General features: G+C 28.7%; 1 protein-coding gene across 1 annotated transcript in view; it reads left to right on the forward strand.

Annotated features, from left to right (window-relative positions):
* Positions 1-17258, forward strand: part of LOC129964263 (uncharacterized) — a 104681-nt gene extending 87423 nt beyond the window's left edge. The window contains exons 22-28 of the mRNA XM_056079012.1: positions 1336-1430; positions 3309-3414; positions 6984-7164; positions 7679-7748; positions 11617-11766; positions 14712-14889; positions 16877-17258. Of these exons, the coding sequence (XP_055934987.1) occupies positions 1336-1430; positions 3309-3414; positions 6984-7164; positions 7679-7748; positions 11617-11766; positions 14712-14889; positions 16877-17077 (981 nt within the window). The 3' untranslated portion in view covers positions 17078-17258. The remainder of the gene's footprint in view (positions 1-1335; positions 1431-3308; positions 3415-6983; positions 7165-7678; positions 7749-11616; positions 11767-14711; positions 14890-16876) is intronic.
* The last annotated feature ends 7548 nt before the right edge of the window (positions 17259-24806 follow it).

Below are 24806 nucleotides of genomic sequence, written 5' to 3' on the forward strand. Positions count from 1 at the left end.
TATTTGCTCCGAGTCTGATAAATATTCCGGATATAATTTTGTTCAAAACAAGACATTTCACATGCCACGAAGTTGTTAAATGCTGAAAATAATCGATAAAAATGACTGAAAGCAAATCAAATCAATAATTGGAAATTCAATGTTTTCTCTTCTGTTGTCTTTTTTTCAAAAATTCAATGGTTTATTTTTTGTTAGAATGCTGTCTCCTAGAAAGACACATAAAAACAATGAATACTACAGAGATAACGAAAAATGCAACAAAAAAGACACAGCACAGGCTGCGTTTTTGTTCGGCGTTCAAACTGAATCTAGCCAGCTTTTCTTGGTGTGCACATGTGTAGAGCCTATAAAGCAGCGTTCACATAAGGCCAACTATTGCGCGAAATGGAAGGTCCCGCCTACTTCAGAAAGATCACATGACCGCAACGGAAAGATGGCAAATATTTATCTCATCGGCACAACTATTTGCCATTGTTCCATTGCGGTCACGTGATCTTACTAAAGTAGGAGTAACCTTCTATTGCGCAATAGTTGGGCTCGTGTATACGCTGCTTAATAATGAATAAGAGCAAATATTTTTTCGTTCTAAATATTTATCATGAATAATTAGGTCAATTTAAAGAAAAGAATAAACAAAAGACATACAAGCCTTTGAAATTTGCTTGAAGTCAAAATGGCAGCTTCTGTCTTTCTAGTGTTAAAATAACAATTCATACTTAGTAGTTAGTAACTACTTTAGATAGTTATGAAAACAAATCATATTTAACATAATTTAAATTTGTTTCTCTAAAGTTTTTTTTTTTTTTTTTACGTGCAATGATAGAATCGATAAAAATAACATATATAATCTCTTTCACGGACTAAAGACGGATATATAGCACAAAATTATGATTTTTTAAAAATTAACATTTGTTTATTTTTACACGCTGTTATGTAACTTGATTTATTTCATGTTCGTGATGACAAAATTTTATAATTGTTATTATTTTTTTTTCTGATGTGACAGATTTTCCAAATTTTCTAAACTTTGAGTATTCTTAAAAACGATATTCTATTGCCATATAACTTCAGAAGTTAATTTTAAGCTAATTAATTAATTTAAATTATATATTTTAAATTCTTTTTAATTTAATAATAATTTATAATATTATTTATAAATTATATATTTTATGTGTGGCGCCATCTGGTAGTCAGTTTAAAATAAAAGTTATTCTATAATTTATTCTTTAGTATTTATAATAATGAATCATATACTGAAAACGATCTCCTTTTTAGTATACTTATAAAAAAGTATTTGTAAAAATGGATTTATTTAATATATTTTATTCTTTTTAGGCAGAGAAATGCACAATCACTATTCTCAAAATCTCCTGTAGCATCACAGTGATCATTGGTTCTTTTTTTACTATATTTGTTCTAATAGCTACAAGGTAAAATTGATTACTATTCCTCCTGATAAAATAATCTATAAAAATATTTAGGAAATCCTGTAAATTCTTTTAAATTATGTGAAATAAGCTGATTATTTTGTGTTATTTCTTGAATGAAACGCTAATTCCGTTTTCCCTTTTTAAGAAAACATTCCTGTTTAAAAGTCATCAGTAAAAGCAAGACTTGAGCTTGCTTTTTCTGATGAATTTAAGTAGGAATCTTTTGATATATTGGTATTTATTCTCTTAAATCAATATTTGCTCTGATTTTACCTTTATTTGAATTCAGAACACATTTGCCATCCAATTTCTGAGCTAATATTTACTATTATTTTATTTTTTAAACCTTACTATTGGAGAGTCGATTCCAGATAAAAGAAAACAGCTAAATACTTAGTTATACAAATAGAAGACGTGTTTTTTTTCCTTCAATGTATTGAATACTATTTTTTCTATCTTAAATTTTTAAATAAGCTTTTTCCCTTTATTTTTTAAGTTTCCTTTTTTATTTTTTCAAAACATTTTTCAAGTATTTGAGAGTTTTGTAAATAAGTAAAGAGTGCTTTGTTTCTGACATTTTATTAAAAAGTTCGCATTGTTTTTTAAGTCTTTTTTTTATCTTCTCAGAAGTCAGCTTCAGAATAAAATATTTTAAATAGAATTATTATTACATTTTTTCATAATGTCTATATATGTGATTTCTTCCAGTTAAAAGTATTCAGTAACGGTTAATTCAATTTAGTATTTTCTTGTTTTGAAAATTGCCATGCTTATATTTATAAAATAAGGAAATACGAAATCATTATTAATGAATTTAGTGGGCTTTAAAATTTATTTCAGAGAACGATTGAAACCATTTTTTTTAGAAAAGGTCAACTTTTTAATCCTTTACGACTATTTTTTTCAAATTTTAGATAAAATCTTTTACAAAAATTTTTATCGTATAATTTTAAACGAAATGTTTTTGTACATATATATATCTATAAATTTATTTCATGCATCACGGAAACGGCTCTAATACTTTGGATTAAATTTTATGTCTAAGGTTTTGCTTTTTAAGTTTATCTATATATGTGTCTTTCCTGAAAAAAACACGAATTTACACACACACACAAACTAATATTTTTTTATAACTAAATATTGACATTCGGAAGAATCGGAGGTGGGTAGTGCTTAGGTCTTCGAACTCCAATGTATTCTTCTCCTACTCTATGCCGCGTTTGCAATTCAATTATAGTGTGTGTATTTTCTGTAGTCGGTTCAAGGTCACATTTTCTACCGCGTTACTGATACCAGACAACTAATAGCGAGGAAGAAAAATATGATCTTGAACCGCCTACAGAAAATACAGACTATAGATTTTGCTTATAACAATAAACAGCCATGGTATCATATTTTATTTATGATTCCCCCCCCTCCAAAAAAAACTATAGAGTGAAGCTTGATTTTTCAGGTATTTTTAAGGAAGTAAATAATAACCTTTAAAAATCATATAATAAACATTTGCATTTTTGTATTTAGTTTATCTAATACTTTACGGGCTCTAAAATTTTTGAAAAAAGAAAAATGTCATCATAATAATTAAGTACTGGAAAAAAACACCTTTGTTTCTCAATTTATTTACTTGATTATATTAAAATCCTCATTCATATAAACAAACAATCTAATCACTTACATAGCTTAAATAGAATTATGAAAAATGCAAACATCCTTTTAATTCAATTATATACAGTTGAATATTTTCCTTTGAAACAAGCTGAATATATTTTTTTGTAATCCGAAGTAGTTAAAGTTCCCGTGTTCTGATTTTCTTCTCCAGAATGAAATAATCATGCACATCCATTAAATATTCAGAAAATCTGTGTTTGTTTTCTGCAGGATGTTCTACCTGGACTGCCTCGCTCAAATCTTCGCAGAAATCTCAATTTTAGGAGCTTATTTGTGCATTCTCATCTCCTCTGCTCAATCTTACAGTGTGGACAACGTAAGTTCTAAGATTAAAATCTTCTCGTTGATCTTTCTTAGTATACTGAAGAGTTGAGAGTTGCCAATGTATACATTGCTATGTTGTATTATTTAAAAAAGAATTACAAAAAATTAAAATAAATCTAGAAGATTATATCATGTGCTTGTTGTCATGTCTAATAAACATTTAATTGGGTATCATAATTTTCAATCCATTTGTAAATGCACCTTGTGTGAGGATTTGGAATGTAACATGTTTTATTTCTTCAAAATATTAGGTGCAATATATGTATATATATATATATATATATATATATATATATATATATATATATATATATATATATATATATATATATATATATATATATATATATATATATATATATATATATATATATATATATATATATATATATATATATATATATATATATATATATATATATATATATGCACAGAATTTAGGATCTAAGTAACTAGCTATTTCCCCCCTACATTTTAATAGCCATCATTAGATATGAAAATTCAAGGATTTTATTTGAATAACGTTTTTAATTTGAGGTTTTAAAACAAATTACAAATAAGAAAAATGAGATATAAGAAAAATAGCTAAATTTGTAATTTTCAAACATGTGGTAAGTAACTATTTATTAAGTACATTGTAATAGGAAAATTATATGAGAAATATTTTTAATTATTTTAAAGTTTTTGTATGCCTTTTAATTACAAGGTCAAAATGTGAAAAATATTCTTTATATTTACAGATAATATGTAAAAAAAGACATTAGACATCTCACAATTTTTCTTCATTATTCATTCATTTTAATCATGGATCTGAATGAGCATAATTAATCTCTGATAATGAACTATTGATTAAACACGAAGAAGCATTTTCATTTAGTTTATAAACATACAAAAGCTTAAAAACCAAGATGGCCTAGTAATAAATTTTCAACTTAAGTAGGAAGGCCAATGGTCCATTTCCATAGACATTCCACTAAACTTAAAGATCTTTTTTGCGTTAAAATCGATGCAAGATATCGAACACATACAGGATGGTTATAATTAAAGTGACCCCATTCATACCCTTCTAAAACAAATTTTGCCTATTTGATTGATGAAACTTGGTATACGTTATATGGATTATGGGGAAAAGATTTCTGCAATGAAAAAATAGTTCAAATTTTAACCACCAGATGACATTAAAAATTTCTTATGCAAATAAGTCAGACCTACAAAGAGATTTATAGTCAGAACCCGAAAATCATTCTGCGTTTCTTTGTCATTGTTAATCATATCCTTATAGAACCCTTAAAACTATTTTATCAAACCGGCAGCAATAGCTTGGTTGCACTGAGTGAATATTGTCTTTTAAAGGAATTGCGAAAAGGGCCCGTATCGAAGAATCGTTTGAAGAATGCGATTATGAAATTTGAAGAAACTGGAGACTTGGATGAGCTGCGAGGAAGAAGGCGGAAACCAGTTGCGAATAAAACTGTCGAAGAAGTCGCTGTTGCTGTGGTTGAAAGAGTCTCCAGTTCCAGCTATTTTTCAGCAAGTGCTCGATCGGTCTCACGTGAGATGGCGATGCCTTTGTCTACAGCACGAAAAATTTTGTGATCCACTTTAAAATGGTATTCCGTATAAAATCCAAGTGGTGTAAAATGCTACAACCTCAAGACCTCCAAACACATTATGAATTTGCATACCGATTTTTGCCAAAAATGGACGATGATGACGCGCGGTTTTTGAAAATTCTATGGTGAGATGAGGTCCATTTTTCTTTAGATGGAGCTCTGAATAATCAAAATTACCGCATGGGGGGGAGGGCTTCACCTCCTAATATCATGCACTAACAACCACTGCTTTCTGATTATGTGACTGCATGCTATGAATATACTGCTGATTTTATCCTCGGACCGTTTTTCTTTAAAACTATCATTCCTCAAGGTCTTAAAACTTGCTCTGTCACGAGTACACGGTACAATTAACTTCTTCGCTAGCAGATCTTTCTTGCTTTACAGGAACGGAAATGTTTGGAGACAATTGTCTTTATGTAAGATGGAACAACACATTGCATTGGAGGCCAGTCAAAAAACTGCTTCGTGCTAACTTTTGCGAGAATCGTGTAATATCCAGAACTTTTCCAGATGCCTGACCTCCTCGTTCACCCGATATAAATCTTTGTAATTTCTGGTTGTGGGGATTCTTAAAAGATCGTGTTTATAGAGGAGGAATTAGAACTTTACCTGAAGTGAAAGCATTATACACCATGTTGCTGAAATCCCTCGAGTGTATTGTCGCGCCACCATTGAATGCGGTTTCAACACGTAATTGATATTAATGAGGTACATTCTGTAACTGAATAAATTTTAATGACCATGGCATATTTTTTTTTGTCCTTTTTTAGGCGCTACAATTCCCCTCCGTGGTCAAAATTTGAGCTATCTTTTTTATAGCAGAAATCTATTTTCCATGGTCCATGTAACGTATACATAAAATTTCATCAAAATTCGAAAGGCAAAACGGGTTTTAGAGGGATCTGAATAGGGTTACTTTAATTATACCCACCATGAACCAGAGAATATCTGTCTATCGAGATTCGAGATCAATGTCGTCTTTTTAATCTGATTATTATTATTATTACTTATATCATATTATTTACTTTCTTTGAATTACTGGCTACTTTGTAAAATAGTTTTTGTTTTGTTTTAAAATGCGACGCTGGTATAGTAAAAATAACTCAAAACAAGAAAAAAGTTTTTAAAATCGTCTTTGAAAGTAGTTCTCCAACGTAAGAATTGATAGGACTAAAGCAAACATATCTTCTATAGAAAAACTCGCCTTCTTTAACTAGTTTTCATGGCAATTAGTTTTAATAGCACGGGTGACTTTAATACACTGTGAAATTTCCAACATCTTGCAACATCCGAGTGGTAAACGCTTTAAGAATGATGTATTTCTTCTCTTATTAATATTTTTTCCGCAATTGAAATTACATATCACATTCAGTACTCGACTTCAAAACAAAATTCAGAAATTTCACCTATTGACCATAAAACAGCAGCTTTACTGTAACTTTAATTCAATTGTTATCATACAATCTTCTTTTTCAATGCCTACTATTAGTTCACACTCTCCCTATATATATTTATATATCTTGTTCAAATTTTCAATCGTTAATAAAATACTTTTTATTCATCCACTCAAGATCAAATACATTTTTTTAAACTTGTAGTGGATGACACTTGATGTTAATACAGTTTTTTCAAATATTCATTCATTAATTAAATTTAATTCATTTTTAATACTTTAAATAGAGTTTTAGCAGTTTGTAATGAAAATTGAAATCGACAAGCAATAGGTTAATCTGTAAAATGCAAGGATTTCAGTATTTTTCACGTGAAGGTGAAGAATGCTAGTTCAATTCTTGCAAAAATCGATAATTTTTTGATACTTAATAATTTTTTTTGATAATTATTTAATAAAAAGTAACTAAAATAAAAATTTTCTGTGTTGGCCTAGGTAGGAATTGAATTAATTTTTTTTATATTATTTGTTTTCTTTCTCCTTGTCTTTCTGCAGGAATGCGTGAAGGCCAGTCCGACCCTGTGCGTGGCGGTGGCTGCCCTCATCCAATTCTTCTTCCAATCCACCTTCCTTTTCATCTACTTAGAGAGTTTCTTGATGTGCGGGGTGCTCAAGGACTACCTGCCCCTCTGCTGCGCCCCGCGCTCTCCCCTCACGCTCATGATCATTGGATTCGGTACTGCCATCTTTTCTAGATTTTTTTATTTGTTACTTAATTGCTACATTATAAGTTAATCCTAAATTCATCCTACTCTGCCACATACTAAGTAGTCTCATTACCATGCCATTACTCCATTCACATGTTACATCAGGATGTTAAGAGCCTTGAGTTCAAGCACTCCGTGACACTCTACTGAAATCGGTGAATCTGTTTTTAGATTTCTTATTTTTATGAAACTCATATTTATTAACTTTATTATTTGATTATAAAGTTGATTAATTTAAGGCGAGTTCTTTGTTTATTAATCTTATTTTACAAATGTAAGGCTAATTCATTCAATTTAAGATTATTTTATCCAAGTCACTACTTAAATTTGGCATGGCAGATGTAACTTTTGAAAAACGGTTTGAAGAATCAATGTTATTCTATCTTAGATTTCACAATTTCAGTCTTTTTATCCATTGTAAACGAATACATTTTATTTATTAATATCAATATGAATTTTTTTGTCTTTTCTTTTATATTTCAGGAATACCAGCCTTGATGAACATAGTTCTGGCAGCTATAGCTAGCGACGAATATTCTGACGGAAATGACAAGTAATTAATTCGATAATATCCTTATGCGAAGGAGTTTTTGATATGTTGTTAGTGTTGGGAATGTATTCTGAAATTCTAATTCTAACCCATTGCGCCATCTGGTGGTGAAAAAAATTGTATTGTTTAGAAAAATCTTTTTTTTTTTTTCGAAATATTTCCTAAATAGCTGATTTTACAAAATAAATAAATAGAATAAAATTCAATTAAAAATAAATTAAAACCTTCAAATTTAAACTTGAGTAAATTTTGTGCAATTTGAATCCAGAAAAATATGCTTTATTAAAAAATGGTTTAGATAAATCTTTCACAAACTCACGAATTTCTCAAAAAGTTATGAAAATTGAATTTTTTTAGGCTTTTTGCTTAATATCGCCTAAACAAATAATATTTAAAGCAAATCCTCCTTTTAAAAGTTCAATATCCCAAGATATACTACTGTTCAAGGAAACGGTTTAAAAATTGTGTACACTTACTCAATTACTTAATATTTCCAAATAACATTAGTTATTATTAAAATTTAAATTTTCACACTAGACAACCCTTCAAACACTTAAAAATTGTCTTAATAATATGCATTAAGTTTTATGAATGCTATAAGTCTTAATGAATGCTATTTGCAGTTTATTCTTTTAAAAATGCCAAAATATATGTCTTTTTCTGCTTGCTATTCCTTGTCAGTCTCGTCTAGTTATTCCATAATCTTTGTTTATTCCTTTATGATTTAGAGTACAGGCCCAACATTAACAATTATATACATAAAAATCAAAAATCTAACTATTCGATGATTGCGCAGTAATTCTGTCGATTCTTTCTCTATACGAAGTATACAGAAATTATTGTATTCGTCATGTGATAAGAAAACGAGAATTTGATGTATTTCTACGTTCTAGACTCTCCCTGAGTGCACAAAACACATTTTTGATATTATGTCTGTCCGTCTGTCTGTGAAAAGATAACTGAAAAATGTTTAGAGCTAGACGGATGAAATTTGGTATCAGGACTTTAAACCAAATTTATAGATTTCTATTAAATTTTGATCTAAATTTATTTAGAGGAAACATGTCTGTCTGGCTGTTCGAGTGCATGAGAATCGGATAAAACATAAGCAGCTAGATAAATGAAATTTAGCTTTAGAATCTAAAATATAGATTCTTATCGAATTTCGAATCAAATCTGACAAATTAAGTAACTACTTTTTTTTATTTTTAGTTATAAATGAATTTGTTTACTTAAGATTTTGGATTATCAGATCCATACATTTAGGTATCAGTTTTTCAGGAATTAAAAAAAAAACATTTTTGATCTAGTTTATTTAATAATCGTATTTAATCTCACCACTTACGAATAAGTAACACCGTAAAACTTTCCCATTCTTCCGCCACTTCACACATTTTAACAGACCTTTTTCACTACATTTTATTCAAGTTCAAAAAATAAAATCGAAAATAACTGTTGAATGGAGCAAGAGATAAAAAGAAAGAATTAAAACTTTTAATAGAAGAGGGTACTCGAGCAAAAAAGACAATTTCATGTTCATTTGAAAAATGGGAAATGATGAGAGGTTCTTAGCAAGTCGTTTTAATTAAATGAAAATTTGATTATTCTTTAATTTTTTTATGATGTGGCGTGGGCGAAGATTAGAAGGATGGATTTAAATAAAGGCAAACTCAGCGTCTGTCAAGAAAAAAAAAGTTCTACCAACGAATTCTTTTCATTTAATTTCATAGAGCACAGCGATGACTTTTATTTATTGTAGGATATTAAACAAGCAATGGTTCTAATTTCAATCATAACGTCACTTATAACACACTCTCCCTATCCTTTTTAGCTTTATAACTATTAAATCATTACAAATTTCAAATGTGCGCGTACAAGGAATTTTGAGAAAAATCACATGACTTGCCATCTGTCTGAAGGAAAACTCATTAAGGATTGTAGAACAAATTTTAAAATTATGCAAATTAATTAAAAGAATAAATTAGAAAATAATTTATTAATTTTTTTTCTTCAATTCAGCAAATTATATAATTTTTTGTTATAAATTTGAATAACATATTGTAAAAAAATCCCGTGTCGTTAATTTTATATTTTTTACAGAAAAAGAGGACTTTTCATCCTGTTTTCCAGCAAAAATTAATATTTATGTGTTTTTTAGCTTTTGTTTTCATGTGAATTGATTTATTCAGTATGTAAATAAGCCAATGCTCATAAGCTACTATTATATAATACTCATGTTTTCATCATATCACATAACAAAAAATAATTAGTTATGTGTTTTAAAACTCGATTTGACAAAAAGATTGACAAAGTGATAAAGCGGTATTTTAGTAATTTATTAAAGACTAATCGCCTTTGGCGACAAGCCGGTTCGCCAGTAATGATGCTTGCTAAAGTGTCAATTAAATATTTTATTTCTCGTTATTACTGGTCTCATAGTAGGTTTTTAACAGCAAAATATTTTCAAGCTTCAAATAGACATATCATTCACTTATACTATTATGTAGACCTTAAGCAGTTCAGTTTATTGAACTATGTATTTCTCTCTACTTTTCTATCAATACCATAAAATTCAATTTTAAATTAAAGTGGAAATGATGAAACTAGAATTAAGAAAGTTTTGTGATGACCACTCCCGCTGGTTGTTCAAAATGTTAATGTATCAAGAATATATTATCAACTGTAACTAATGGAATCAGGAAACTAGACAAAAATTTTTAAATTTAGTAGTCTTATCAGTAATATATTTACTAACTCAAACAATATAAAACATAGTATTTTGATCTTTTCTTCCTACTCAAAAATTTGATGATGGATTATAATAAGATTGGTCATACTAAAATTCCAAATTTTAATTCAAAATTTGTGTTCAGATGTATTTAAAAATTTTTTCCTACATCACTGACATCATGTTTTTATGTGACTCTTATTGTACTATCTCGTATACGTAGCATAGAAACAGCATAGTAATCAGCAAAAAATTCGAACTTGAAATTTTGTAATCTCCTTCCTGAGTTCGAAAAACAAATAAAAAAAATATCCGTCTGTCTGTGGCAAAGATAATTCAAAATCGCTTTGAGCTAGATGGTTGAAATTTGGCATATGGTCTGTCCCAAATTTGAAGATTTCTATATAATTTTGAGTGAAATATGTTCAGAAGAAGTCCGTCTGTCCGGTATCCGATTAAAAACCAACGCGATAATTACAAAACGAAGAGAGCTATATAGATAAAATTCGGTACACAAATTTAACATCTATAGTATAGACATTTATCAAATTTTGAAACAGAATCAACAAACGGTTGACTGTCTGTCGGTTTTTACTTTCAGAAACATGCAAACGTGATAATTCAAAAACTCAATGACTTAAAAGTATCAAATTTGGTACGGGATTTTGAGACTATAAGTGTAGTTTTGTGTTAAAAGTTTGTTCAAAAAATTTAGAAAAACGTGTCTAAACGTGTTTGAATATTATTAACTTCCTGCAAGGGATTAATCGCCAAATAATTCACCAAGGATGACACGATTGATTCAGTAAAAATGCTAAATTCACGCCAAAGGTGAATATTTTGTAACTATTGTAAGCCATATAAGGCGTTCTTTGGGATTACACATTTATTAGATAGTATATGAGAAGGTTTTGGGGAAACAACTTGAACTATTTTTTTATACTTCATCTCGCCGCTTTACGAAAGCAAACTAATTAAGGAGCCATATTACAGAAGTGCCAAATTAAAAAAATAGCCACTGTAAATCCATAAAGTATTTTAATATTAATACCTTAATTCATTGATTAATTCGGTTAATTTCTCTTTATAATTTATTTATTGGAATTGCATCAAGGGCAAATTAGGTGAAATTTTGTTTCCTAGTTGCTGGCTGTACCTGCAGGGTCGAGCGATGCTGCCTTCCGTCGTGCCGGTCATCGTCTTCGGGGTTCTCGCTCTCTTCCTTCTGCTTTCGGTGTTCGACGCAGACGAACCCAGGGGTAGTCTCACACCCACGCATGTGCTCAGAGGAAGGTGAGTTAAAATTATGATATCGGTAATTAGAAAATATTCTAAAAACTGTGTGACTCTTGATTACGTGTTTTCTTTCACAGTCTATTGAGGAATAGTTTAATTTATTTTTTGCTACTTTCCATGCAGCGGCTACTCGACTAATGTCAAAGTATGCTATGACTCTTGTAACTTCTTGATAAATTATTTGTACTTAATCAGTTAGTTTATCTTTAATTAACTACCTTTTGAGTAAATTAATCGAAACGACATAATAATGACAGAATTTATTACAAATGAATAGAATTTAAGAAAAAAAAATATTTTAATGAAATATTTAAAATATCAATAACAAAATTTTGGAAAGAAAATTAGTAACATTTATATATGCAGTCAATAATTGGGCAGTAAATTTATTTTATTGCAATTTTTATAAATAAATAAAAAAAATTAATGATATTTTTAGATATTTTTAAATAACTTTATATCAGTAAAGAGGGAATTTTCTAATTTCGTCATTTTCCTAATGAATGTGCTTAAATTTCGAAATTTTCTTTACTTATGTATTCTCAATGACAATACACTAATTTAATATTTACAAAATGATTAATAATTTTGAAATGGCGTTAAAACAATTAATTTAATACTTCAAAATCAAATTCTTTTTTGTATGAATAGCGTCGCCTAACTATTACTCTTTTTATACGGAGAACTCTTATGCTACTATATATGACTAGCGTCCTTGTGAATCTGAGAGAAAAAAATTTGATCAAAATATTAAAAAAGAAAAATAATTAAATTATTAATTAAATTCATAATTATTAAGTTAATTAAAAACTCTTTGAAACGCTTTTAAATTAAATATAGTGTTACATATTATCTTTTGATTGACCTGTTTTCGCGTTTTATCACCAAATTCTGGTGTCTTAATACAGTTCTGAATTTTTGTACAGTTTTGGTTTATTCAACAGGAACAGAACTAGTCTATTCTAATTGTGCCTAGAAATAGAATTGTGTAATTCTAATACGAAAGACGTTTTAAAATAACTTTATATTTAATTTATTTCAAGCTCTAAATATATCATTAGAAAGAACTATAAATACAATCTCTTAGAATTGCTAGTAATGTTTAAAAAAATAATTTTGGCTCAGTAGTATTTTAAAAGATTTTCACCATTCTAAGATTGAAACTGGCTGAGTTCTGAAGCTTAGAATTTTGTCATTTTCAACCATTTCAACGGCTGCCTCAAGGAAGATCATCCAATTAACGTGCAGGATTGCTCGAGGCGATATTCGACTGGTCTAATTAATTCGAAGCGTCCTTGTTGTCACTGCACCAAGATTAGCTTATAATAAATAATAGAAATCTTTCTAATTCAATCAGTTTTGATCACAAAGAAGAATCGAGCTTTTTTGGAATTTAAAATGTTACTACGCCAAGAATATTTTACTAAACATGATGAGCTTGGCGAATTGTAGTAAAATGTAAATTTCATAATTTTTTTCAATTATACATTTACTAACTGCAACAGTAAAAAGTATTAATCTTTATGTTATTTAAAGCATGTTGGGAATTAGAAATATCTATTTATTATCTATAAATATATCTATTAATTTATAAATTAACTATTGCCCCATTAATAGAGCAAATAAGTTGCATTTAATGTATTAAACATATTTTTTTTTATTTCTATCTTTCAAGAATTTTTCATTTGCTTTCTTCTGATAAATAAAATTTAGTTCATGAAATAATTTTTTAAAAACTAAAGCAAAAGGCAAAACTACAAAAAAATGTGTCATTTTCTCATAAATAATGAGACTTAATACCAATAAAATGACAGAAAAAAATTTCCTTATTTCCATTTATATTAAATTTTAATTCAATCAAATATTAATGTCTATAAAAGTTGAAGAGTAACTTAACATGTATGAATTATAGCAGATATAACGAAAATTTCACGTTTTTTATTATGTTTTATTTGATAAAAAAGAGATGAAAACTGAGAATATGCGAAAAGAATAATAGATTAGGAAGTGCTTTCAGAATTAGATATGAGAGTTACGTGATTTGCAGTTCATTTGTAGGGAGTGAATCACCTTCCTAATATAGATTAGTTCGTTCTTTTTTTTATAAGAAATATTTCATTAAAATTGAAATATTATTGATATCATGGACGAACAACTGGTCGCCAAAGGCTGCTAATATTAATCATGTCAATCTGCTTCGATGACACAAATCTTTTCACAACCAAAGGATAAGCAAGCATTATATTAAATTCATAGTAAAGTAACATTATAAACATAAGTTGTTCTAATTGAGCATGTATGCACGGAAATTGGGGAAATCGATCCAATTATTAAGACTTGGGGCTGGTTCTCAATTTAATTGCGCTTTTATCTTTAAAAAATACGTAGTGTATGAAGAGGGGCAAGAGATCATTCAGGACGTATTTAAACATCATGAGTTTTCATATGAAACCAAATTTCATTGACCAAAATCTCAAATGAATGACATTTTACTCAACAAATTTAATGAAAATTGGGTCAGGTTGGTAAGAAGTTGGCAGATACGTAAGGGAATTTTGATTTCTTCTGGGGCTCTATTAATATCTTTACAAATATTAAGCATATATTCTAAAGGAGACGTCTGTACTGCACCAAGTCATAGTCAGAAAATAACATGCCACATTTAGCACATTGCTGTCGAAACTGCTAGGTCATTTAGTCTTCCAGGTGCTGAGATAGAACCGCGTGCTAATAATAATAGAATTCCCCCAAATTTCCATTTTGCACAAATTTGAAGATGATTGGCCTTCAATGCTGAATACTCACTAACATATGGGAATTTCAAAGCAGTCCTGTCTTGAAAGTAGAAGTTTGAATCCGTAAATTGAAGCTCTATCATCAGTAGCTCCTATTAACTGTTTTAGAGGTTTTCAAAGTGAGTCATTTTTTTAAATCTCGTTTAGAGTGTTTCTGAAGACTCGATGGGTGTGCTTTGCCATCCTGACCTTGGTGTCTGTGTCGTATTCAACGGGCATGGTAGGTGCCAATGACCGGGACTCGACTCTCAATTATGTTTTTGTGGGTTTCAGTACGGCGCTGGGAATCTTGATGCCACTGCTCAGAATTCGGTGCGATGATCAGGTGAGAAATTTTATATTATATTATATTTTACAAATATTTTATTTATTACAAAATATTGTAGACAAAAATCGGGTTATTGAAGCATATTAATAGAGCTATTTTATTAGTGAGATTTCTATTGTTATCAAATTTAAGGGGACGGTGAATTTTATTGGACATTTCTGAGAATTGTTTATTTAGAATTATTAAATCTTTTATTGTTTATTTAGAATTATCAAATCTTTTTAGAATCTAAATCTTTAATCACGTATTAAAACATAAATAAATCGAATATATTTAAAAAAAAATTCTTAAAAGAAAAAAAAATGTTATTTAAGAAAATAAAATTCATACATAATTTTCAAAATTTCAAAACGCTCTAGGTGACGTAATTTTTAATTTTTTCTGCTATTTTTTTTAAATTTATCATAAAAAAGCTTATTTGAAATAAAACTTGGATATGACTTTGAATCCCAACTAAAACTTAATTTTTGTTGGAAATATTTTTAAGCACACCCACTGAATTTTCATAAGAATTTTGTGTTTTCCTGAACTAAAATTGACTTTTAGCTATCTAAAAGAATTCGAAACATAAAATGTATAGTCAATTTTTTAAATGCATAATTGAAATTTTTATTACCAACTTTTTATAATTTGCTCAAAAATTAAGACACCTGGAACATTTCAAATATATTTATATTTAATTAGAGCATTTATTTGAGAAAGAAATTATTAAAAATATATTTATTCCTCTGTGTCTTTCAAGCAGTCATTTTATTGTACAATGAATTTTATAATGCTGTTATAATTTAATAAAACTTACGATTTTGTGATGAAGCAATAAAAAGAAAATTTCATATATTCGATTATTTGTTTTTTTTTTCTCTCTCTAATTTCACATTTCACAGTCCCCCCCCCCCAAACGTTGAAAATATTCTGTTAGTGATAATTCACTGAGTTATCATTACTATTTTGCAGGATTTTATTTGGCATTCTACTAACGGAATAGTATTTTATTAAGTTGAAATTGTTTGCTTAGGTAAATAATATTTCTCATATTTTTTGCACAGAAATTTTGCCAATAAATAATATCAAGTTCTCAAATTGAAATGAAGTGGCCCAACTAATTTCAGCTTTGTCTAAGGCCTTCAAAATCAAAGCCAAAGTTTTATTATTTAAATAATCACAAATAATTCTTTTTAAGCATAAATTTAAGAGTATCTATTATTCATATTTCTATTCGTAGATTTTTATTTACTTTTATCTTTCAGTAAAATTAAATCTTCATTTTAGTTTATATATATATGGTCAACAAACATATATATATACATATATACAAACATTTGATTTAGTTAAAGCCAGTTTGTGAGAAATTCCAGTATATAATTTCATATTCAATTCAATTTTTCAGTAAAAATTTGATAACAGCAGTTGCTTGTAGTCCTTATTATTACACTTCCACTACAAATTGCAAATTTTGATTATATCTATGGTTAGAAAGTTTTTATGAATACAGACACTTTTTTAACTTTTATTATTCATTTTCACTGGGAAAAGCAATTCGATGAGAAATTATTCCCATAGTAAAAGAACTTGTTTATTGCACCGAAAAATAAATATAAAAATAATTGTTTTAATTTGGAATTTTTTTAGAAAAATTAAACGGCATCTTACTACTCTGAAGGTGTTTTTAACAATCCAAATTAAAGGAATATAACATCAAAATAAGGTCACTTGAGAGGAGCCATCCGAGTTTAAAAGGCTAACAAAATTATTTTATTGCTGAATTGGTACCATTTTAAGAAAGAGGCCTCGGTATATTATCAACCATTTGTTGATTGAAATGCCTCTGATACCTTTTCTGACTGCTTTTCGGAATTATAATTTTATTGTTATAGTAAAATAACTAAGGTTATTGATCACACACTTAAACACATTTAGATTTTGTCGAATTTTGGCTATTATTTTTCAAATGATATTCTTCACTTCTTAAATTCAATCTATGCAGGTGAAAGCACAGCTGAAGAGAGGGTTGTTTGCCAGTTTCCGGGACGATCTTGGCGGAATTCGCGTAACACCAGCACCAGAAAATCCTCTGCTGAAAATGGCGGAATTCGATAACCCCAAGTACAAGCAGCAGCAACTCGCCAATCTCGCCTACAAGAACAAAGAGAATCTTGTGGATTCCGACACAGTTTGGCATAGATAAAATAAGCCAAATCGATGCCTAATATTCTTGAAGACAATAGTGACTATTATGTCACATTATTGCAACTTTTTGAAGAAAAAAAACCATAGATAATTTGATTGTAAAACAATCATGCCTAGTATATCTAACATTTTTGTCTAAATCGGGATCAATCGGTATACTTCATTTTGAAGTCATATTATGTCAGTATTATTATTGTAGTAATTTCATGTGCTTGACTGAAATTAATTAATTGTTATATATATATATATATATATATATATATATATATATATATATATTATTTATAATATTAGTATTGTTATATTATACATATCAATTATAATACTCTCTACCATATCATCTAGATCTGAAGTAGAAAAGCAGATTTTATTTTATTAAACTTGATTTTGGTGCTTTTCTAATGCAATTTCAAGTGTTTGAGTAAATTTAATTAATTAAATTATTATTATGAATACATATCAGTTACAATAATCTCTGCCATATCATCTAGACCTTGTTAGAGGAACGAGACTTTATATAACTTCATTATGCGGAAGATGAAGATAATAGATGAATTTCACGAACAGTTATGTTTTAAGGAAGTGCTAGAAAGTGCACATTCCTATCCTCCAAAGCATATTTGTGCGAAATTCGAGAACTCTAGGTACAACAGATTGGGCTGTAGAGCACCAACAAACACATTCATCTTTATTCTAGATAGAGACCGAGATAAATTATTCTTATAAGAAAAAAAGCAAACCGATGTCAAGTATTATCTAAGATTACTTGAGGTTCTTTGACTCGAATCAAATGCTCATGTTCATTCAGTAATGAATATAAAATTTGTATTTTCTATTTTCTTCTTACAAAGCATATTTAATCACAAAACATCCATCACAAATTTTTACCAAATCTATCTTACAACGTTGCTCATTTCTTAAGAAATCTTGTGCGAAGCGCTTTGACATCCCATCCTCGTACTTGAAGAGATTGCTGCTTTGGGGAAACCTACCTAAAAGTAATAATATCATATCAGATTCATTATTTACATGACATTCTGAGAAACTGAGTCGCGGAATCCCTCATTCATTTTCTTTTAATACCAATAAATATGCATGCAATGAATTGAAGACATAATTTATTATGAATTACATTGACGTATTTATATCTTATGTATTGACATTCTTATATTTATTATTTGCTTTTAACATGCAATATATTTTTAAAAAACTGTCTAATATAACCGACGAGAGAATCTACTTCAAATATTTATTAGATTTTACAACTTCTAAGAAACTATAGAATGTTATTTGTTCTGAAATGTTTTGTATATAAAAATCAGTCAAGATGCTGTTGTTATTGAAGATGAATTCAGTTAATAACACAATCTTTCAATAAAATTGTTGTATCAAGAAAGTGAGAATTTTTTCATTTTTATGCTTTTTTTTTACAAAGAAAAAATATTTTTTTTTCATTTAGAAATTATGATTCCTTACATATATAATCTATGGTTGTTTGACTTATTTTCTGATATATTATAAAGTTCACAATATTTTTCTTCTTTGATAACATGTTTATTAATTTCAAAATAAAAATTTAATTTGTTATCTGATCTGCCTTTCTCTCAGCGTCAGGTCTCTTATTAGCTCCTCTGCTAGAAAAGTTTTTTTTTCTCTTTTCTTTTCCAAACATAAGTGAATTGTCTAACTATAATTCGATTTGTTTTGCGAAATCTAAAATAGCTTTCTTTTTTTGGTATCAACGTCAAAAGATAAAAAAAAAAGAATTTGACGATGAAAAATTAATGCAATTTGGTTATCTAGATTTCAATAATACGGAAAAAATTCTTTAAAAAATTTTTTTAATGTATTTTTTTCTACTATTTACTCAATTACCATTTAGACTTTCATTTTTTTAAATCCACAGTCAAGTCCTAAATTCAATTTAAATATTATCCGAAGTTCTTGGAATTAATTAGATATTTGTTAAGAAATAACAAAATATTCAAAAGAAATACTATAATATTAATTTATTTTGAATATTTTACGAAAATAGAAAAACTTCTGTCAGATACTGGATATTGTTTTCAGAATACGCCAATGGATTGCTTGTATTATTTACTAATGGATTAGATAGAATGTTTATGTATAAATTCATACACATGTTGATATAACACTCTAATGAAGAATGCTGTTGTAATGGTAAATGGCAAAATATGTCATATGGTAAAATAAAAATGCGTTTCCAAGGAGACTGATCGAAGCAGCCCTAGCAAAAAAAACTGGAAAAATAAAGATTGTTATCCCAAAATCTACGGCTGAGACGACCAACAGGAATAGTATCCCCGAAATTTTCCGCCTATAATCTAATGAAGATCCTTTACATAAATAGAGCAGACCCTGAACAAGGCTATGAACAGCAAGAGTGCTCAGATTTTTATTTTCAGATCCTCACATGAGCATTTTATGATTCGTACTATAATGAAGAAAATCAAGTATGTATTTTGTATCTTTTGTTCAATCATTTGAAAAAAAATTTGACACACCGCAAAAATTTTAGTTACAAGATCAAATACCAAATTTCATTTATTTCACTCATCACGATTACAGTTATTGCATTTACATGCTTACACAAATATAGACAGACAGATGGTCAACTAGGTTTTTACGCTTTCTATTTATTGCGCTCATTTGTTCTCAGACATCCGAGTTTCATGGAATGAATTTCAACCAAACTTTGATAGAAATCTAACAATTTATTGTAAAATCCAAATACCAAATTTCATCCGTTTAGCTAAAAATATTTTTGAGTTACGTGCTCACGTACAGGAAGATGCCATTACAAAAATGAAATCTTCGGTTTGAAAAGTTAAGATTCGTCAACATCGGGAATTCGAATATTTTGACTATTACATCACTTCCTCTTTATATGAAAGAAATAAAAATTCCACCTCCCGAAGTGGTTAAATTAAATCTGGGCCTGTTGGAAATATCAGAAATAAAACTTTTCAAAATAAACTGTCTCAACCAAGAGCATCATATTTCATTAATTATAAAATTTCGAAAACTGGTAAGCGCCTACATTTGGAGGGATTCTAGTACTTCCAGCAATACAGGTTGCAGTTGGATTTGAGTTTTTTTCGTTTTATGACACATACGCCATTTCTGGCTCAGGTGAGCCACACTCATGGTATTAAAATATTTATCAATTTATAATAAAATCGAAACTTGGAGAATCCAAATCTAAAATATTTTGAAAAAATACGAAATCCAAATGTCTGAAAGTATAAAAATATAACAATCATGAAAATAGCGCAACAATGAGATATGTTACACTACTAAAAAGCATGTTTAATGTTTATATATGATTGTAAAAACCAAAATTTAAAAAAAAAAAACTAAGTAGTTTAAAATAAGGAGGTCTGAAAACTAACTTGGTCAAATCAGGATGCGATCTTTGAAAAAAACGTAAGATACTGTGTAAAAGAACGTGTATACTCTACAAGAATATGTGAAACAGACATAGGACTGCTACAAATTGAGAAAATGGGTATTGCTTCTCTCATCAACAAATGTCGATGACAGTTGAAGTTAGGTTTGGTAGAAAGAGCTTAAAAGAAGTTGAAAGAATGCCGGTTTCAAATACCATAATAATTAGCAAAATTGTAAAAATATAACAGAGAAAGTTAACAGATTCAGATATGTAAAATTCCGATGGAAACGGAAGAAGAATTGAAGGAATCTGTTAGAATTGAAGGAATGTACTGATACACAAGGTTTGTCCCATGGGCCTGTTTTCATACATTAGTTTTTAAGAAGAATTGAAGGAATCTGTTAGAATTGAAGGAATGTACTGATGAATAAGGTTGGTCCCATGGGCTTGTTTTCATATATTAGTTTTTAAGAAGAATTGAAAGAATGTACTGATACACAAGGTTGGCCCCCTGGCCTTGTTTTCATATGTTAGTTTCTAAGATGAATTAAAATTCTGTTTTGTACTTTTGTACTCTAATATTTTAGGAAGACATCTCATCAAAATACCAAAAATTTAACTTAATTTTCGATTAATTAAATTTTTAATTGAAAAACTGTCTCCAAGTTGCACATTCCCAATCTCCAAAGTGTATACGTGCCAATTTTGTAAAACTCTAGCTCAGTTTGTTCTATAGAATGCCAACAGACACAGATAAACACATACGAATTCACACATTTATTTTTGGGATTGATTAAAATTTAAACAAGGGGTTTTCTTCTATTCTCGAAAGCTAAGAATCAAGGTTTCTCTTCAATGTTTGAGGAATAAGAAAGTGATATTTCAGTGGTGCTAAAAATAGATTATTAGATAGTTACGCTTTTAATAGCACTAAGACATCATGGGACTTGACTCCATTAAGAATGTTCATATACAGAATGAACAGAACAGGTGTGAAGCTAGACACTTTGTACATATAACAATTTGATGTTAAAAATATTTTTTGGGGAATTTCTTAACTTTATATATGCATAACAAATTTTGACCGAGAAACCACCTGGTCGTCAAAGGTGGCTAGAAGAAAATATACTTGTTCGTTGAAATAAATTATGTGTTAAACAAATATACCCATTTAATTTGGGGAATATTTTAGATAAAAACCAAATGTTTTGCTTTAAGAAGACTTAAAACATTTATAGTACAACTCACAGAAAAGTTTTAACATTACAAAAGTCATACTGCAATTTATTTTTAAATATATTAACGCCAAGGCATCTGAATTTTCTAATCTATCTAACATTTGCCTATTTTCCATAGGAATACTCTATCCTTACACTACATCAGTAAATATCTAATTTTTTGAAACATTAAATTTTTTCCATGCACTGCATTTTTAAAACCCTAAAGGAACAATTATTTTTTCAATGGGTGTTTAAAAACATTTGTTATTTTAAAATTTATTTTTTATGAGGGAAAACTTAGTACATAAGAGACAAACTCATATCTGCTGATTCATTTTCCCTTAGATTTAAATTTCTTGATCAATTTCATGGATGAATTCTCCCTTTTCTACTTTTAACATTGTATTTATCTTCAAATTTGAGGATAAAACTTTCCTCAATTATATAAATAGTTATTTTTATCAATGACAAAAGCAAAATTAATATAAAAAAAGATCAGTTAACGACTGTGCAGCAGGAAATACATTCGAATTCTTGATAGCTTCTAAAACTGATGCATCCCAGAATACAAATTCCTGTTTGTTATTCTAAAGTGTCTAATCCGCTTTATCGATGCTTTTTCTAATTAATTACTTTTAGGGTATCTTAAAACTACCGACTCACTCATTTTAGAGGGGGGAAATTCCAAAAGGGGGGAAAACCCCGATTTAGTTTGTATTAAATGAGACTAGGCTGTTAAAATAACACTATTCTTAATATAATTTTTAGCACGCCATTTTTTTATTACTTAACAATAGATAATATCGACATTTCTTTTCAATACAATCCTGATATAACCAGTTTTCAAATGTGTTTCGTTAGAAAATTATGTCTGTTAATTGGAATGATCGTTTTCTTTATCGGAATAGGGAATTTCTTTTCCTTTAAAGAACTGAAAATTCTGGAATGAATATAGATTCACTAATTCCGCAATTATGATATGATAATAAATGATGTTCTTTTGTTTCTATTGTGTAAAAATATAAGATAATACAGCTTCTTTTGAAGCAATTTTCATTCGCCATGTTTTTCGATTATTCCGAAAAACAAGGAATAATCGAAAGGAATTAAGGGAATGTGTATAATTAAAATTATGTATTTTCGGATAGTAGTATTTTTACTAGGTAAAGTGTTCTTAAAATAACTATCCCTGTTTGGAGGTGTTCTTTAGTTAAAATTATTGAATGGAATCAACCCAGTTTTCGAGTAGAAGGTATGAAAGAGACAAGGAGCTAAATTCCTTAAAAAGAATTTCTACTGGCATTATAAAAAGTGGATTTCATGGAATGGAATGGCTTTCTTTAACAGGAACAGTCAAAAATGTATAAGCATTAAAAATAAATGAACGTATAATAAGATCACTTAATTCACATTAAGTTGAATTAATAACTTAATTAACTTAACCAAATTAGAAATAAATATTAAAATTAGAGTGCAAAAAATGAATAAAATGGAATTAAAAACAATGGAGTAAATCATGAATCCGACCTGAAGACTTTATCAAGAATCACCTTCAGGCAGGGACTCAAGTCAAGGATTTTTTTCTGCGAGGTGTCTGACTTTCGTCCAAGTAATGACCCTTTGTGACACGAAAAATCCAAAAAATTGGGGGTTTTTGAAGACAAAAATCAATATAAATAAAGCAATGACATTGAAATTAGACAATAATAAATAAAATATGAATTTAATAGACAAAATATTTCAAAATTCGTATCCAAGTAAAACCACAATAAAATCGGATCAAATCAAACCACTATAAGATAATTATCATGCTATAAAACCTATAAACTGCAATAAGAATTAAAAGAAAAGGGCATACCAGTCGAATGTAAACATACTCCAGAAGTTTTTTTACGAAGAAAACTAAACTTATTCCTGCAAATTGTTATATTCATCTAAATTCAACTTTTCCGCGCTTAATGTGAAAATGCCTACATCGCTTAGTCAAAGTGCCTCGTCATCACATGAAATAAATTGAACGATCTCTGCGGCCTGGCCCTTGATAAAATCTTCAGGCCGAAATCATCATTTTCTTTGGCCTTTTTTCTTTCTTCATTTTATTCTGTTTCTTTTGTAATTTAAACTTAATGTTTATTTCTAATTCGGTTAAGTTCATTTGTGTTTTTAGACGAAGAAGCATTAGTGCGTTCTAAATGCAATGCATTTTAATTTTAGTAGTTTTGACTCAGGAAATATTTATTTTTAAAAATTATTTTCCTAAATAGTTATTGTTTTAATTTTATGGTTTGTAGTTTCTTATCTGACTTAACCAACAATTAACCTCATTATTTGAAAGCAATAAAATCTGACCAACAGAGGGTGGACACATTGATGATGTCAGACTGGGAGGATACTTTTTTATCCCACACTATATAATGGACCAAATTATTTGTAGCATTCTTTTAGGAGTCGCTTTTTCTGAACCAGATTTTGTTGTTGTTGTTGAAACGTTGTCAAAAAGTCACATATTATGAAAAATCAAACATTTTGGATTATTTAATAGAAAAATCTAATACAAATCAATGTCCATTCTATATGAACCATTATAGTATACGGTCTTTACACCAAATTTGCAGGTTTATATAAAATTTTGAGTAAAATGTGTTTAGAGGAAGTCAATCTGATTGTTTGTTCGACTACAAGCTATTATGATAATTACAAACCGATGAGAACTAGATAGATAAAATTTGGTACACAGATTTAATTTCTGTATTGTAGGCATTTGTCAAATCCAATACAGGGTGACCGTCCGTCGGATTGTACTTTCAGAAAAACAATACGACACAATAAATCCACAACGTAATGAATTAAGTGTATCAAATCTTGTATGGGGTTTTGTAATTATAAATTCAATTTTGTGACTAATTTTTGTTTCAAACCGCTGAGAAAAGCGTGTCTAGAGCATCAAATTCGATTTTTGGATAATTTTTCATAGATAATAGATAATAACGCGTGCCAGGGATTAATCACCAAATATTTCGCCAAGGATGACACAATAGATTCATGAAAAATGCTAAATTCGCGCCAAAAAATAATATTTCGTAACTATTGTATGC

This window comes from Argiope bruennichi, chromosome 3 (assembly GCF_947563725.1).
Source record: "Argiope bruennichi chromosome 3, qqArgBrue1.1, whole genome shotgun sequence".
NCBI classification, from domain to species: Eukaryota; Metazoa; Arthropoda; class Arachnida; order Araneae; family Araneidae; genus Argiope; species Argiope bruennichi.